The 14,418-nt window shown below is 35.1% G+C and overlaps 1 protein-coding gene across 1 annotated transcript in view; it reads left to right on the forward strand.

Moving 5' to 3' along the window:
* Positions 1-14,184, forward strand: part of LOC148938904 (uncharacterized) — a 16,127-nt gene extending 1,943 nt beyond the window's left edge. The window contains exons 2-4 of the mRNA XM_089107452.1: positions 783-799; positions 5,336-5,530; positions 13,855-14,184. Of these exons, the coding sequence (XP_088963578.1) occupies positions 783-799; positions 5,336-5,530; positions 13,855-14,076 (434 nt within the window). The 3' untranslated portion in view covers positions 14,077-14,184. The remainder of the gene's footprint in view (positions 1-782; positions 800-5,335; positions 5,531-13,854) is intronic.
* The last annotated feature ends 234 nt before the right edge of the window (positions 14,185-14,418 follow it).

Below are 14,418 nucleotides of genomic sequence, written 5' to 3' on the forward strand. Positions count from 1 at the left end.
TCGTATAACTACTTTTAACTATCTTATAAGAGTGAGTTTATGATTGACAGCTGACCACATATCTAACACATACTTCAAACGCTTTTTGACAGCTGTTCAGGTATAGGGTATTTTGGCTCAATCGGTTCTTAACTAGACTGCAGAAATCTATCATATTTAAGACTAAAAATTGATTAACGAGCAATGCGTCTCCTTTAAATATGCACAATATATTTAATGTGTTGGGATGGGTTTTAGTATTGCGGAGGGGGGTGAGGAATATTAATATTCTGAAAAGATATCAAAAGGACCTAATCGTCAAAATTGTGTTATTTTTTATGCATCGTATTTAAAATTAATATCAAACGGGTCTAATAGTCAAAATTGTGTTACTTTTTTATGCATCGTATTTAAAATATAGATAGCTTAGGCTCTATCCAGGACTGGCTTTTTTTTTTTTACGAGTTTAAGCAGATTGAAATTTAAGCCAATAAGTTTTAAAATCATGACTTTCATAATTGAAAAAATAAATACAATTTTTTTCTTTTATCCTGTGTGAGATTTGGTGTTGGGGGAGGGGGAACGGTGCCCCCTTTAATATTATGAATAAAAAACAAACATAACTAATAGTCAAAACCATGTTATTTTTTATTCATCTTATTTAAAATATATATAGATTAGTCTCAATCTACGACTGTCGTTCTTTTTTACGACTTTAAGCAGATTGAAAGTTAATCCTATAAGTTTTAAAATATTTACGGTAATAATTTAAAAAGATATTAAATTTTTTATTTTATTAATAGCGAGCGTTGGTTTTGGGGTAGGAGGGACTGGCGCCTCCATTAATATTCTGAATAAATATCTTACTGACATAATAGTATAAATTGTGTTATTTTTTATTCATCGTATTTAAAATTAATATCAAATGGACCTAATAGTCAAAAGTCTGTTATTTTTTATGCATCTTATATAATATATATAGATCAGATTCCACCGCGACTCCTTTAGATCAATTTTACTTTAGTTATAAGTTTTTTATTATATACTCAAATTTTTAATAACGTTTATTAAATAATTTAAAAAGACAAAAAATTTTTTTTCTTTTATACTGTTTTTGCGGTTGGTCTTTTGCGGGGGCCCCTCGCCCCCCATTAATACTCTGAATAAATATCAATCGGACCTAATAGTCACAAATGTGTGTTTTATGCATTGTATTTAAAATATTGATAGCTTAGGCTCTATCTAGGACTGTCGTTTTTTTAAGACTTTAAGCAGAATGAAAATTAAGCCTATAATTTTTAAAATAGTGATGTTTATAATTTAAAAATAAATAATAAAATTTTATACTCCGTCAGCTTTTGTTTTGGGGGTGGGGAATGGCCCCCCCCATTAATATTCTGAATAAATATCAAACGGACCTAATAGTCAAAATTGTGTTTTTTTTATTCATCGTATTGAAAATTAATATCAAATGGACCTAATAGTCAAAATTGTGTTATTTTTGTATGCATCGTATTTAAAATATAGATAAATTAGACTCAATATACGACTGGCGTTATTTTTTAAGATGTTAATCATATTGAAATTTAAGCCTATAATTTTTAAAATATTTACTTTCATAATTTAAAAATAAAAACAATTTTATTTTTATTTTATCATACGTTAGCTTTTGGTTTTGGGGAGGGGGGACCGGAGCCCTCATTAATATTCTGAATAAATATCAGACAGACCACATTGTGTTATTTTTTATGCATCGTATTTAAAATATAGATAGCTTAGGCTCTATCCAGGACTGGCTTTTTTTTTACGAGTTTAAGCAGATTGGAATTTAAGCCTGTAAAATTTAAAATCGAAAACAACAGGCTTCAAAGTGTATAAGTATCCCCTAGTTCTAGTGTAAGGAAAGAATTTCTTAATTAAATTAATTAAAATTTATTTTTAATAAGGAGAATATTTTTTACAAACAATAAAAAGTCTATATTTAAAATTATTTTCTATTTATTTACAAAATTTTAAAAATATAAAAAACCAGACTATAAAAGTCTGAATAAAAAAATATTTCCAATTAATAAAAAAAGAAAAAATTATGCTTTTAAAAAATAAGAGACCAATGTTTTTTTACATAAAAAAAAAAAGACATTTTCATGATTAATTTAGACGATAAAATGGACACGGATGGGTTCGTTAGTTAAAAAAAAAAAAGACATTTTCATTGGAAATTGCGTCGTTCCTCTTGGCAAAGAGTGTGATGATCTGTAACTACTAGAAAAAACCTGTTTGTACGGGGGCGTCTTAGAATTCAAAAGACCTATTCTACTGACTTAATCGGGATTAAGTGATTAACTATGTCTTTAACACGGGAGGATCTCTCCATAGAGGAAGTTTTCATGGGGGAAGGTACTTTGCTGTGAAGAGGCGCCGGATTTCCCAGCATTATTTAAAAAACAATCAGAAATTAAATGAAAAAAAAGTTTTTTAACTGAAAGTAAGGAGCAACATCAAAACTTAAAACTAACAGAAATTCTTATGTATATGATTGGGTTCGCCCCCTAGTCAATACCTTGCTCTTTGCGCTAGAGTTTTTTTTAGTACTTTCGTAAGAGCTATTTATTCTAATTAACGGCCTTTGTGATTAAGGGGTCATTTTTGAATAATTGTAACAAAATTTGAACTTTAGCCTAAAGAGTGAGGTATTGACTAGGGGATGAACCCTCTAATATACGTATTAAAAATATTTGAATATAGAAGTTCGTTACGGAAGTGAATTCGTAAGTTACGTATATTTATTACTAATAAAAACGTTCGTATATAAAATCAAATAACTTTCGAGAAAGCTATTTTACCAAAAAAAAAAAAAATTAATATGCAAATTTTGTTTTAATTATTCATGTACGGTGAGCCAAAATCCAAACCTGCATTAATTCAAAAACATTCATAAATTAAATTTAAAAAAACAAGTTTTTAAAATGAAAGTAAGGAGCAACATTAAAACTTAAAACGAACGGAAATGATCTTATATGAAAGGGGCTGTCCCCTCCTCAACACCTCGCTCTTTACGCTAAAGTTTGACTCTTTCTCACAGTTTTATTTTTTAAAACAATAAAAAACTTTAGCGTAAAGAGCGAGGCATTAAGGAGGGGACTGCCCCTTTCATATACGGAATAATTTCTGTTCGTTTTAAGTTTTAATGTTGCTCCTTACTTTCAATTTAAAAACTTGTTCTTTTTTTAATACAGTAATGGACAATAAGTAAGGAGCGACTATTATCAATGGAAATCTAAACTAAAAAAAAAAAAAATGAAAACAATTTATGAAAAGAAAAAATTCTACTTTTCCATCTGCAATTAATTAGCATAGGAGCATTGGCGTTATTTTGAAAAGAAGGGGACATACACGACAGAAAAGGGATGTTATCTTGATGGAAACTACATATTTACATTCAATATGTATGGGAACCTTAAAACGAAATGTTAAAGCCACAGTCTACAGAAATACAAATTTTTATATTCTCCAGAGAAGAATCTGCACAGCTGGGTGTTTTTTGTTTCTGTGTTTTCAGCAGCAAGGGTGATTGTATGAAAACATTAATCATAGAATAACAAGAAAGGGATGATTCGAAGTGTTAGTGCTTTCAGTAATCAGCAGAAGAGATTGGGCCGCAGCAAAGAGCTAGCTTTCTTCTGTGCTGGGCAGCAAAGAAAATATTTTATCCTAGCCAAGCCTGAAATTTTATCAAAAAAACAAAGAGTTGGCCCATTTATTTTAGCCTATCAAAAAGCTACGTTTCAGAAGTCAAACTGCCGTGCTGTGGCGCATTCGCTTTTAAATATGAATGCAGCAAATATAAAATGAACGGTTGTTGTAGACAGTTAGTACAACAGTGCTAAGATTTATAGCATTGCATAGTTGCGCACAAGTTAAGCGTTGGAGGGGTTGACCTTATGGGTGGACGTGTGCGTAAAGCCACTATAAGTTTTATTTCAGGCCCAGTTTTTCTAACTTTTCGTGAGAGACTCTTCGGATCAGTTATAGAATGAGGAGGATCTTCCCCCTAACCTCACTTCATTTGGAGGAAAGTGTTTGATTACCTCTATTCCACAAACATTTTGAGTGTTAAATAAAATATTATATTTATATGCTTACCTCCACAGAAGGGGGAGACTTGCCATAGAAATAAGATTTATCCTAAGAGCCACCGCCCCTGACAAACAGGGAAAGCAAAGAGATTTGGTTTAGGGATTTACTTTTTTCAGAGGCTATTATAGTTTTCCTAGCATTGTCATAATCAAACTTAAACCTTAGAATAAAGAAATGACGGGGGGGGGGCGACTAATTTTCCTGCAATATCAATTGCACAAAAATAAGTTTCATACAAAAAAAAAACGAAGCTCAAAATTAAAATGAACAAAAGTTATCCATATAAAAGAGACTTTGGCGTCCCCTTTGACCCCCATCTGTTTACGCTAAAGTTTTGTAACTTAAGAGCTCCCTAGATACCCCTTGCTCCTTACGCTACAGTGATGGGTATAACATGGTAGGTTATATCATGGTTATTGATGTAATTTTTTCATTATCTTCATAAGGATCATAGGATCATGCACATGATGATTTATGTTAGTTTGAGTGAAGTTGCTCTTCACTTTTGCTTGGAAATTGCTTTTTTTCAATAGAAACGCATAGCCTTCATCATAATTAGACATCATTTTTTTTTTTATTTCCATCCTTGAATATAACAATTCTAAAATCGTGACAGTAGTGAAAGTAAATCCACATGTCAAATAACTCCCATTAAATAGCCCTAAATAGCACAACAGTTACCTGTATGATAATTACTCCTCTTGTTTTAGTATTCCTTGCAGCTACATTTGCGTTCAGTATGCCAATTTTGTTGTCGCTGCAATAGCTTTTTTCTGATTTTCTTCTTAGTGGAGACTTTCAATTACTTAAATGTCTGAAACAATTTCAGGATCAAAAACAATAATTAAGAATTCGTTAACATACTAAAATATAGCCGTTGTATAACAGACCTAATCTGAAGCAACTTTTAGTATGCGAATTACGATGTCATTCAACTGATTGATACAGCATCCCTTGCTTTCTTTTTCTTTTTTTCACATCAATCAGAACAGCAGTATCCCCACTTACTTCATTTGTTTCAAAAAAATTAAACATCAGATCCACTTGATGTTGCTTACTTTATCATAATTTATCATTTAGTCTAGTTAATCTGATTCGTCAAAGGGAAATTCAAATCTCATTATTTAGGGTGATTCTGTAATCTGCTCATTTTAAAAGAGATTTACAGATGATACGTTGTTTCTGAAATTATTCGCCATTCATGAAAGTTTTGTTTCAGGCTTTTTTACTTCTGGCTGCCGGTATATCTGTTACAATTGCTCTTCCTCAATACAACTATGACCCACCTCCATCAATTCCAAGCGGACTTTATGAGTTACCAAGTGAGCCCTCAAACCAGGAAGAAACTAAGGAGCTGCTAAATGAGCCAACAAACCTTGATGATACGAAATTACAATTCTCGCCTGTAATATCAGTGAGTATTGCCCTGCCACTACCGCTACCACTACTGACAAATTATTGCAAAACTAAGCTGCCTGCGGCCAACACTGCTGGAAATGCTTTTCATCTTCCTCGTTTCATTCAGAGCTTCATTCATTGAAGTTTCCTCCCACGAAGTTCGTCTTTCCTTTCAAAAATCCTTTATTATGACTTTTTCCCACTACATTTGAGAACTTTTTGGTTTTTCATTTGGCCGAGATGGACTCCCAAAGCGCAAACTTTTTTTGGCAACTCATATTCTGTAAAACATAACCTGAAATCTTTTGTTTTTTCACTCAATGTAGTCTAGAAAGCGGGATGAAATTTTTTGGATAGCTTATTGCCAGTTCTTTGGACTATTACCTACATCAATCTTACACCCAAGGAATCGTCTTGACTGTTGTTATTTTAAAGAACCCCATCCGTAGCAAGAGATTCTTATTAGTAAAAAAAAAAAAAAAAAAAAAAAAAAAAAAAAAAAAAAAAAACTGAACCTCCTAACCCTAGCACCTAGAAGTTTAAGTATTTTTCAACACTCAAGTCAATAAAGTAAGGTTGCCTTTAAAATGGCAGAAAAATAGTTTCTTTAAAATGGTCGAAAAATAGTTTTAATTCACGCTTTATGCTTTAAATGCCTTATAATAAAAAAAGGGAAGAAAAAACAAAAGTCTTTTTTCATACAATTTGCTCTCCTGTAAAATATATATCATATAAATAAAGATGTATTTTATAACCTATAATAATAACTATATTTATGTCATGAAACTTCTAACTAAATCTTATGACCTAAAATTAAACTTATGTCTTATAACTAATGACTCCTTGAAATCTGAATTAGCTCTTTGACTTGTGCAATTTGAGACATTGGATACAGTTTACCCTTTAATCCAAGGTTCCAGAGCTTGTAAACTAAAACTACGTAATAGACCGAATCAAATGGTTTCACGGCTAATAGGCTAGCCTAACCGGAGTCAACTTCTCCACAATGGAGTGGTTAAATATGCAAGCTCAGGGGCAACATGTTTAGATATAGCTCCGATTTTCGTCTGAACTTAAAGCTTTGATGATGCCAGATTAGACAACAGAAAACACATTTTTAAAAAGTGCTTCAGCGGATTACAAACTTAAATATAATTTAATAAATTCAATTATTTATTTATTTAATCCAATAAAGCCCAATTACTGTTTTAATTTTAGTAATATCCCCTTATTAACTCTAATTTAATAAAAGAGACCAGATTTCTCATTTCAAAACTTTATTCGGTATCATAGTTTATATCAGGTACAAGCAAACTTACATTATATTCGTAATTAATTAAAAAACTTTTTTCACAAAATAAGTTTGTCAAAGAAAAGTACAGAACTCCATTAAACAAAAAATGAGCAAAAATAAAATCAAATAATCTACCAAGCTTGAAACTACCACAAATCAGCATTGATAAATAAATGAAACCCAAAACCAACAGAAATTACAATAAATAACCAAATCAAACTCAAAACGAGCAGAAATTAACATAAGTTGGGGTCAAAACCCCTATGCCTTCCCAAGGCCACAACATAATTTGCACTTTACTGAAAAAAATATAAATGTTTTTACTTTTATAACTTTAATAAATCAAATAATATTAACATTTTGATTTCTAAATATCAGTATATGTATAGTAAACTGAAATGCACATTCATTTGTATTTTTTTTTCAGTAAAGTGAAAATTATGTTCTGGCCTTGGGAAGGCATAGGGGTTTTGAGCCCAACTTATGTTAATTTATGCTCGTATTGAGTTTGACTCGGTTATTTATTGTAATTTCTGTTCGTTTTGGGCTTATATGCCCCCAGGGCATAACTTACAACCTTTGTCCTGGGGGTTCTGGGGGGTTTATCACCCTTAAATGCATAATTTCCAGAACTTTAAACTACGTTGAACAAAATGGCTTTCTCTAAACTTTGGTTGAATGTCTTTGGGGAAATGGTGGGCGTGAGAGGGGGGTTAATTACTATCGACTCACTTTCGAGTATTAAATAGGGCAAATTCAATTTCCAATCAAATGAGCCCTTTTTGAAATTTCTACGACAACTTTCTATATAAACCTTACGTGTCCCCAGGGGATAACTTATAACCCTTGCACTGAGGGTTCTGATGGGGCTATCATCCTAAAAAACCTAATTTCCAGAACTTTCAACTATGTTGAACAAAATAGATATCTCAAAATTTTAATTGGATTTGTTTGGGGAAATGGTGGGCGTGAGAGGGGGGTTATTTGCCCTTAAATCACTTTCGAATATTAAAAGGGCACTAGCTCTTTCAATTTTCAATAGAATGAGCCCTTTTTCAAGTTTCTACAACATTGCTTTCTATAAAAACCGTATATACCCCCAGGGTATAACTTAAGGCCCTTGCCCTTAGGGCTGTGGATGTGGAGGAGTTGTCATCCTGAAAGACCTAATCTCCAAAACTTTCAACTATATTGAATAAAAAGGCTATCTAAAAATTTTGATTGTATGTGTTTGGGGATAAGGTGGGTGTGAGAGGGGAGTTAGTTGACCTTAAATCACTTTCGCGACTATTAAAAAGGGCACTAGCCCTTTGAATTTCCAATCGAGTGAGCCCTTTTTCAAGTTTCTACGACAAAGATTTCAATAAAAACTTATATGACCCCAGGGCATAATTTATAACCCTTGCCCTGAAGACTGTGGGGGCAGTGTTCTAATCAAAGGTATAATTTCCTGAACTTTGAACTGTGTGGAACAAAATGGCTATCTCAAAATTTTGATTGGATGTTTTTGGGAAAAATGGTGGGCGTGGAAGGGGTGTTAATTGCCTTCAAATAACTTTTCACTATTAGAAAGGGCACTAGCCATTTCAATTTCCAATCGAATGAGCCCTTTTTGAAAATTCTACGACAGCTCTTTCTATAAAAACCTTATATACCCCAAGGGCATAACTTACAGCCCTTGCCCTGAGGGCTACGGGGGGGGGGGTTGTCAGACACAAATACATCATTTCCAGAACTTTCAACTACGTTGAACAAAATGGCTATCTTAAAATTTTGATTGGATGGGTTTGGGGAATGGTGGGCGGGAGAGGAGGGTTATTTGCCCTCCAATCACTTTAGACTATTAAAAAGGGCACTAGCCCTTTGAATTTACGATCGAATGAGCCCTTTTTGAAGTTTCTACGACAACGATTTCTATAAAAACCTTATATGCCCCCAGGGCATAACTTACAACCCTTGCCCTGAGGGCTGTGGGGGAGTGTCCTCCTCAAAAACATAATTTCTATCTGGAAATCAGCTTCGCTGAACAAAATGACTATCTAAAAAATTTTATTGGATGTGTTTGGAGAATTGTGGGCGTGAGAGGAGGGTTATTTGCCCTCCAATCACTTTAGACTATTAAAAAGGGCACTAGACCTTTGTATTTCCAATCAAATAAGCCCTTTTTCAAGTTTCTAAGACAAAGATTTAGACAAAGACTTATATGCCCCCAGGGCATAACTTATAACCCTTGCCCTGAAGACTGTAGGGGGAGTGTCCTGCTCAAAGGTATAATTTTCTGAATTTTAAACTGCGTGGAAAAAAAGGCTATCTCAAAATTTTGATTGGATGGGTTTGGGGAAATGATGGGCTAAGAAGGGGTGTTAGTTGCCTTCCAATCACTTTCGACTATTAAAAAGGCGCTGGCCATTTCAATTTCCAATCGAATGGGCCGTTTTGAAGTTTCTACGACAACGCGTTCTATAAAAACTTTATATGCCCCCAGGGTATGACTTACAACCCTTGCCCATAGGGCGGTGGGGGGGGGGGTGTCATCCTCATAGACCTAATTTCCAGAACTTTCAACTACGTTCAACAAAATGGCTATCTTAAAATTTTGATTGGATGTGTTTGGGGAAAAGGTGGGCGTGAGAGGGGGGTTAGTTGTCCCCAATCACTTTCGACTATTATGAAGTGCACTAGCCCTTTGAATTTCCAATCGAATGAGCCTTTTTTGAAATTTCTACGACGAAGCTTTCGATAATAACCTTATATGTCCCAACGGCATAACTTACAACCCTTGCCCTGAGGGCTGTAGGGGAGTGTCCTCCTCAAAAATATAATTTCTATTAGGAAATCAACTACGCTGAACAAAATGGCTATCTAAAAATTTTGATTGGATGTGTTTTGGGAAATGGTGGGCGTGAAAGGGGTGTTATATGCCTTCCATTCACTTTCAACTAATAAAAAGGGCACAAGCCACTCCGATTTTCAATTGAATGACCCCTTTTCGAAGTTTCTACGAAAACTTCTTCGATACGAAGTGCCCTGGTCTAAAGGAAAAAAAAGTTATAAATAATATATTGTGCCAACATCGCTCTTATATGCTCCAAGGGCGTAACTTAAAACCCTTGCCCTGAGGGTTGTGGGGGAGTAACCTCCTAAAAAAAAAAAATTATTTTCTATCTGGAAATCATCTACGCTGAACAGAATGGCTATCTCAAAATTTTGATTGGATGTGTTTTGGGAAATGGTGGGCGTGGAAGGGGTGTTAGTTGTCTTCCAATCACTTTCGACAATTAAAAAGGGCACATGCCACTCCAATTTCCAATTGAATGAGCCCTTTTCGAATTTTCTACGACAACTTCTTCAATTCGAATCGCCCTGGTCTAAAGGAAGAAAATAAACAATACATTGTGCAAACATCGTTCTTATATGCCCCCAGGGCATAACTTAAAACCCTTGCCGTGAGGGTTGTGGGGGAGTGACCTCCTCAAAACATATTTTCTATCCGGAAATCAACTATGCTGAACAAAATGGCTATCTCAAAATTTTAATTGGATGTGTTTGGGGGAATGATGGACACGGGAAGGGGGGGGCGCTATTTGCCTTCCAATCACTTTCGAATATTAAAAAGGACACTAGCCACTCCAATTTCCAATCGAATGAGCCCTTTTCGAAATTTCTACGACAACTCCTTTGATACGAAGTGCGAATGGATATCTCAAAATTTTGATTGGATGTGTTTGGGAAAATGGTGGGTGCGAGAAGGGCGTTAGTCGCTCTCCAATCACTTTCAGCTATTAGAAAAGGCACTAGCCCTTTCAATTTTCAATTGAATGAGCCCTTTTGAAGTTTCTACGACAACGCTTTTAATAAAAACCTTATATGCCCCCAGGACATAACTTAAAACCATTGCCATAAGAGCTGTGGGGGAAGGGGTTGTCATCCTTAAAGACTTAATTTCCAAAACTTTCAACTACCTTGAACAAAATATATATCTAAAAATTTTGATTGAATGTATTTGGGGAAAAGGTGGGCGTGAGAGGGAGGTTAGTTGTTCTCAAACCACTTTCGACTATTAAAAATGGCACTAGCCCTTTGAATTTCCAATCGAATGAGCCCTTTTTCAAGTTTCTATGACAAAGAAAAACCGTATATACCCCAGGGCATAATTTATAACCCTTGCCCTGAAGACTGCTGGGGGAGTGTCCTGCTCAATGGTAATAACCCTTGCCCTGAAGACTGTGGGGGGAGCGTTCTAATCAAAGGTATAATTTCCTGAACTTTGAACTGTGTGGAACAAAATGGCTATCTCAAAATTTTGATTAGATGTGTTTGGGAAAATGGTGGGCGTGGAAGGGGTGTTAGTTGCCTTCCAATCACTTTCGACTATTAAAAAGGGCATTAGCCTTTTCAATTTCCGATCAAATGAGCCCTTTTTGAAGTTTCTACGACGATGCGTTCTATAAAAACCTTATATGTTCCCAGAGCATAACTTACAACCCTTGCCTTAAGGGCTGTGGGGGGGGGGGGGGGTTGTCATCCTCAAAGACCTAATTTCCAGAACTTAAAAATACGTTGAATAAAATGGCTATCCAAAAATTTTTATTGAATGTGTTTGGGGAAATGGTGGGCGTGAGAGGGAGGTTAGTTGTTCTCAAACCACTTTCGACTATTAAAAAGGCAACTAGCCCTTTGAATTTCCAATCGAATGAGCCCTTTTTCAAGTTTCTACGACAAAGATTTCAATAAAAACCGTATTTGCCCCCAGGGCATATCTTATAACCCTTGCCATGAAGACTGCTGGGGGAGTGTCCTGCTCAAAGGTATAATTTCCTGAACTTTAAACTGCGTGGAAGAAAATGGCTATCTCAAAATTTTGATTGGATGTGTTTGGGGAAATGGTGGGCGTGGAAGGGGTGTTAGTTGCCTTCCAATTACTTTCGACTATTAAAAAGGGCACTAATCATTTTAATTTCCAATTGAATGAGCCCTTTTTGAAGTTTCTACGACAACGTGTTCTATAAAAACCTTATATGCCCCTAGGGCATAACTTACAACCCTCGCCCTGAGGGCTTTGGGGGGCTGTCATCCTCAAAGGCCTAATTTCCAGAACTTAAAACTACGTTGAATAAATTGGCTATCTCAAAATTTTGATTGGTTGTGTTTGGGGAAAAGTTGGGCATGAGAAGGGGTTTAGTTGCCCCCCAATCACTTTCAACTATTAAAAAAGGCATTAGCCCTTTGAATTTCCAATCGAATGAGCCTAGCCTTTTTTGAAATTTCTACGACAACGCCTTCTATAAAAACTTTACATGCCCCCAGGGCATAACTTACAACCCTTGCATTGAAGGCTGTGGGGGAGTGTCCTCCTCAAAAACATAATTTCTCTCTTGAAATCAACTACGCTGAACAAAATGGCTATCTCAAAATTTTGACTGGATGTATTTCGGGAAATGGTAGGCAGGAGGGGAAGCTAGTTGCCTTCCAATCACTTTCGACTATTAAAAAGATCCAATTTCCAATTGAATGAGCTCTTTTCCAAGTTTCTGCAACTTCTTCGATACGAAGTGCCCTGCTCTAAAGGACAAAAAAAAAACAAATAATTCATTGAACCAACATCGTTCTTATATGCCCCCAAGGCATAACTTAAAACCCTTGCCCTGAGGGTTGTAGGGTACTGTCCTCCTCAAAAACATACTTTTTATCTGGAAATCAACTACGCTGAACAAAATGGCAATCTCAAAATTCTGATTGGAAGTGTTTGGGGGAATGATGGGTGTGGGGAGGGGGGCTAGTTGCCCTCCAATCACTTTCGACTATTAAAAAGGGCACTAGCCACTCCAATTTCCAATCGAATGAGCCCTTTTCGAAGTTTCTACGACAACTCCTTCGATACGAAGTGCCGTGGTATGGAAAAAAAACAAAAAAAATGAATAATACATTGTGCCAACATCGTTCTTTACTTAGGCAGTGCGATTGCGCTGCCTATGATAAGTTGAATTTTACGCTAGACAATGCACAAGCCCCATGGCCTTGCGAAGGTCATAAAGATCCAATCATGAAGTCATGAAAGATCAAGACGGCCTGATGTTCTAATGGGGAAAAGTTTTAGACAGAGACTCATGAGTCTGGTTGAACATACAATTAAGTCACAGATTCAATTAAATCGAAAAAAACATAATTCAATCATAGACTCTGAGACTCAGACTTTAAGGAATCACAGAGAGTACAATTAAATCAGACTCTATTTGAATATACAATTTAGTCTTAAGGCTAAATTCTCTTAATCTTCTTCTTCTTGTTTAGTCAGTTGACCAAAATAAAATATACTTGAATTCACGGTGTTAGTCGGCTTAGACTAATGCCATGCTAGATGTGTCTCAAACTAGCTTAATCCTAATTTAAACATTCGCCGCACCATACTATGAATATGCCTGTAGTGACATTAAAATTGTGTGCAACTTAGTTAATGTTAGTATGACTAAACTGTGGTACGGCTATGAATTTTGATATGTGTGAAACTTCAATGTGGATCAACATTATTATTAGGGTTGCTCCCTTAGAAACAACTAAGTAAAAAAGAAACTCTAGCCCATAGTAACTGAAAATGTAAGAACGTGTTTTGAAAATAACTGTCAGGTGAAGAATAATCATCATTTGAAGCTGATTCGGGAATGGTAAGTAATATCTAAATTTATCTTAATGATAAAAGCTATTTGCGAAAAACAAATTTGAAGGAATTTCAAACATTAGACCGAGACCCTAAAAGTGGTTTTGAATCGAACTGAAAACCGCACCATCAGAATCACCATAGCCAAAAACAGGTTTAGGAGAATTACAATCCTCCCTGTTATACAGCTGGGATTTTTTTTTCACATGCGATGCAGTATAGTGTCTGCTTTTTAGTATCTACTTGTAGGGCACTGAAAGATCATAGAGAGTCGGTTAAAGGTTCATTTGGAATGAAATTGCTGTATCTACATATGTTTTCTAAGTAATAAAACGTGATATTAAAAATAGATACAAATCTTGACAAAAACTTAATCTTCATTAAATTTTAGGAACCAGCGCCAGCGGTGATGATGCCCATGCCTTATGCTCTGGAATGGGCAGTTAACGACAGTGAAAATGGAATAGACTTTGCTCATGATGAAGTTAGCAGCGACGGAGTACTCACCAAAGGAAGTTATCGAGTATTACTACCAGATGGACGAACACAAGTGGTTACTTTTACTGTTAATGGCGAGGATGGCTATGTGGCCAAAGTACAATACCAAAAATAATCCTTTTAAATAACGCACTTTTTTTCAGTTTTTCTTATTTTGTGTTCTCGTGAACCGTTCCAGTTTTTTATACGTTTTATCATATCTTAAGTAAATTTCGAGACAAATCGTATGTCTTATTCGTATTTATTTAAAATGAAAATCAGTGAGAATGAAATTTTATAGGATTAAACGACAGGTATTACGAGAGATGTCCCGAGTCTTTTTTCATTGAAAGCAGGAGTGAAGCAAGGTATACTTTGCTTTTACAGAATTTCTCTCTTTCCCCACCCCACCACTTTAAAATAAGCCTTTGACTAAAATTTAATATATAGAGATCCCGTAATATATGTAAAATCATGA

Source organism: Artemia sp. Qi Xiang Cuo, unplaced genomic scaffold, assembly GCF_049724085.1.
Source record: "Artemia sp. Qi Xiang Cuo unplaced genomic scaffold, ASM4972408v1 HiC_scaffold_32, whole genome shotgun sequence".
Taxonomy (NCBI): domain Eukaryota; kingdom Metazoa; phylum Arthropoda; class Branchiopoda; order Anostraca; family Artemiidae; genus Artemia; species Artemia sp. Qi Xiang Cuo.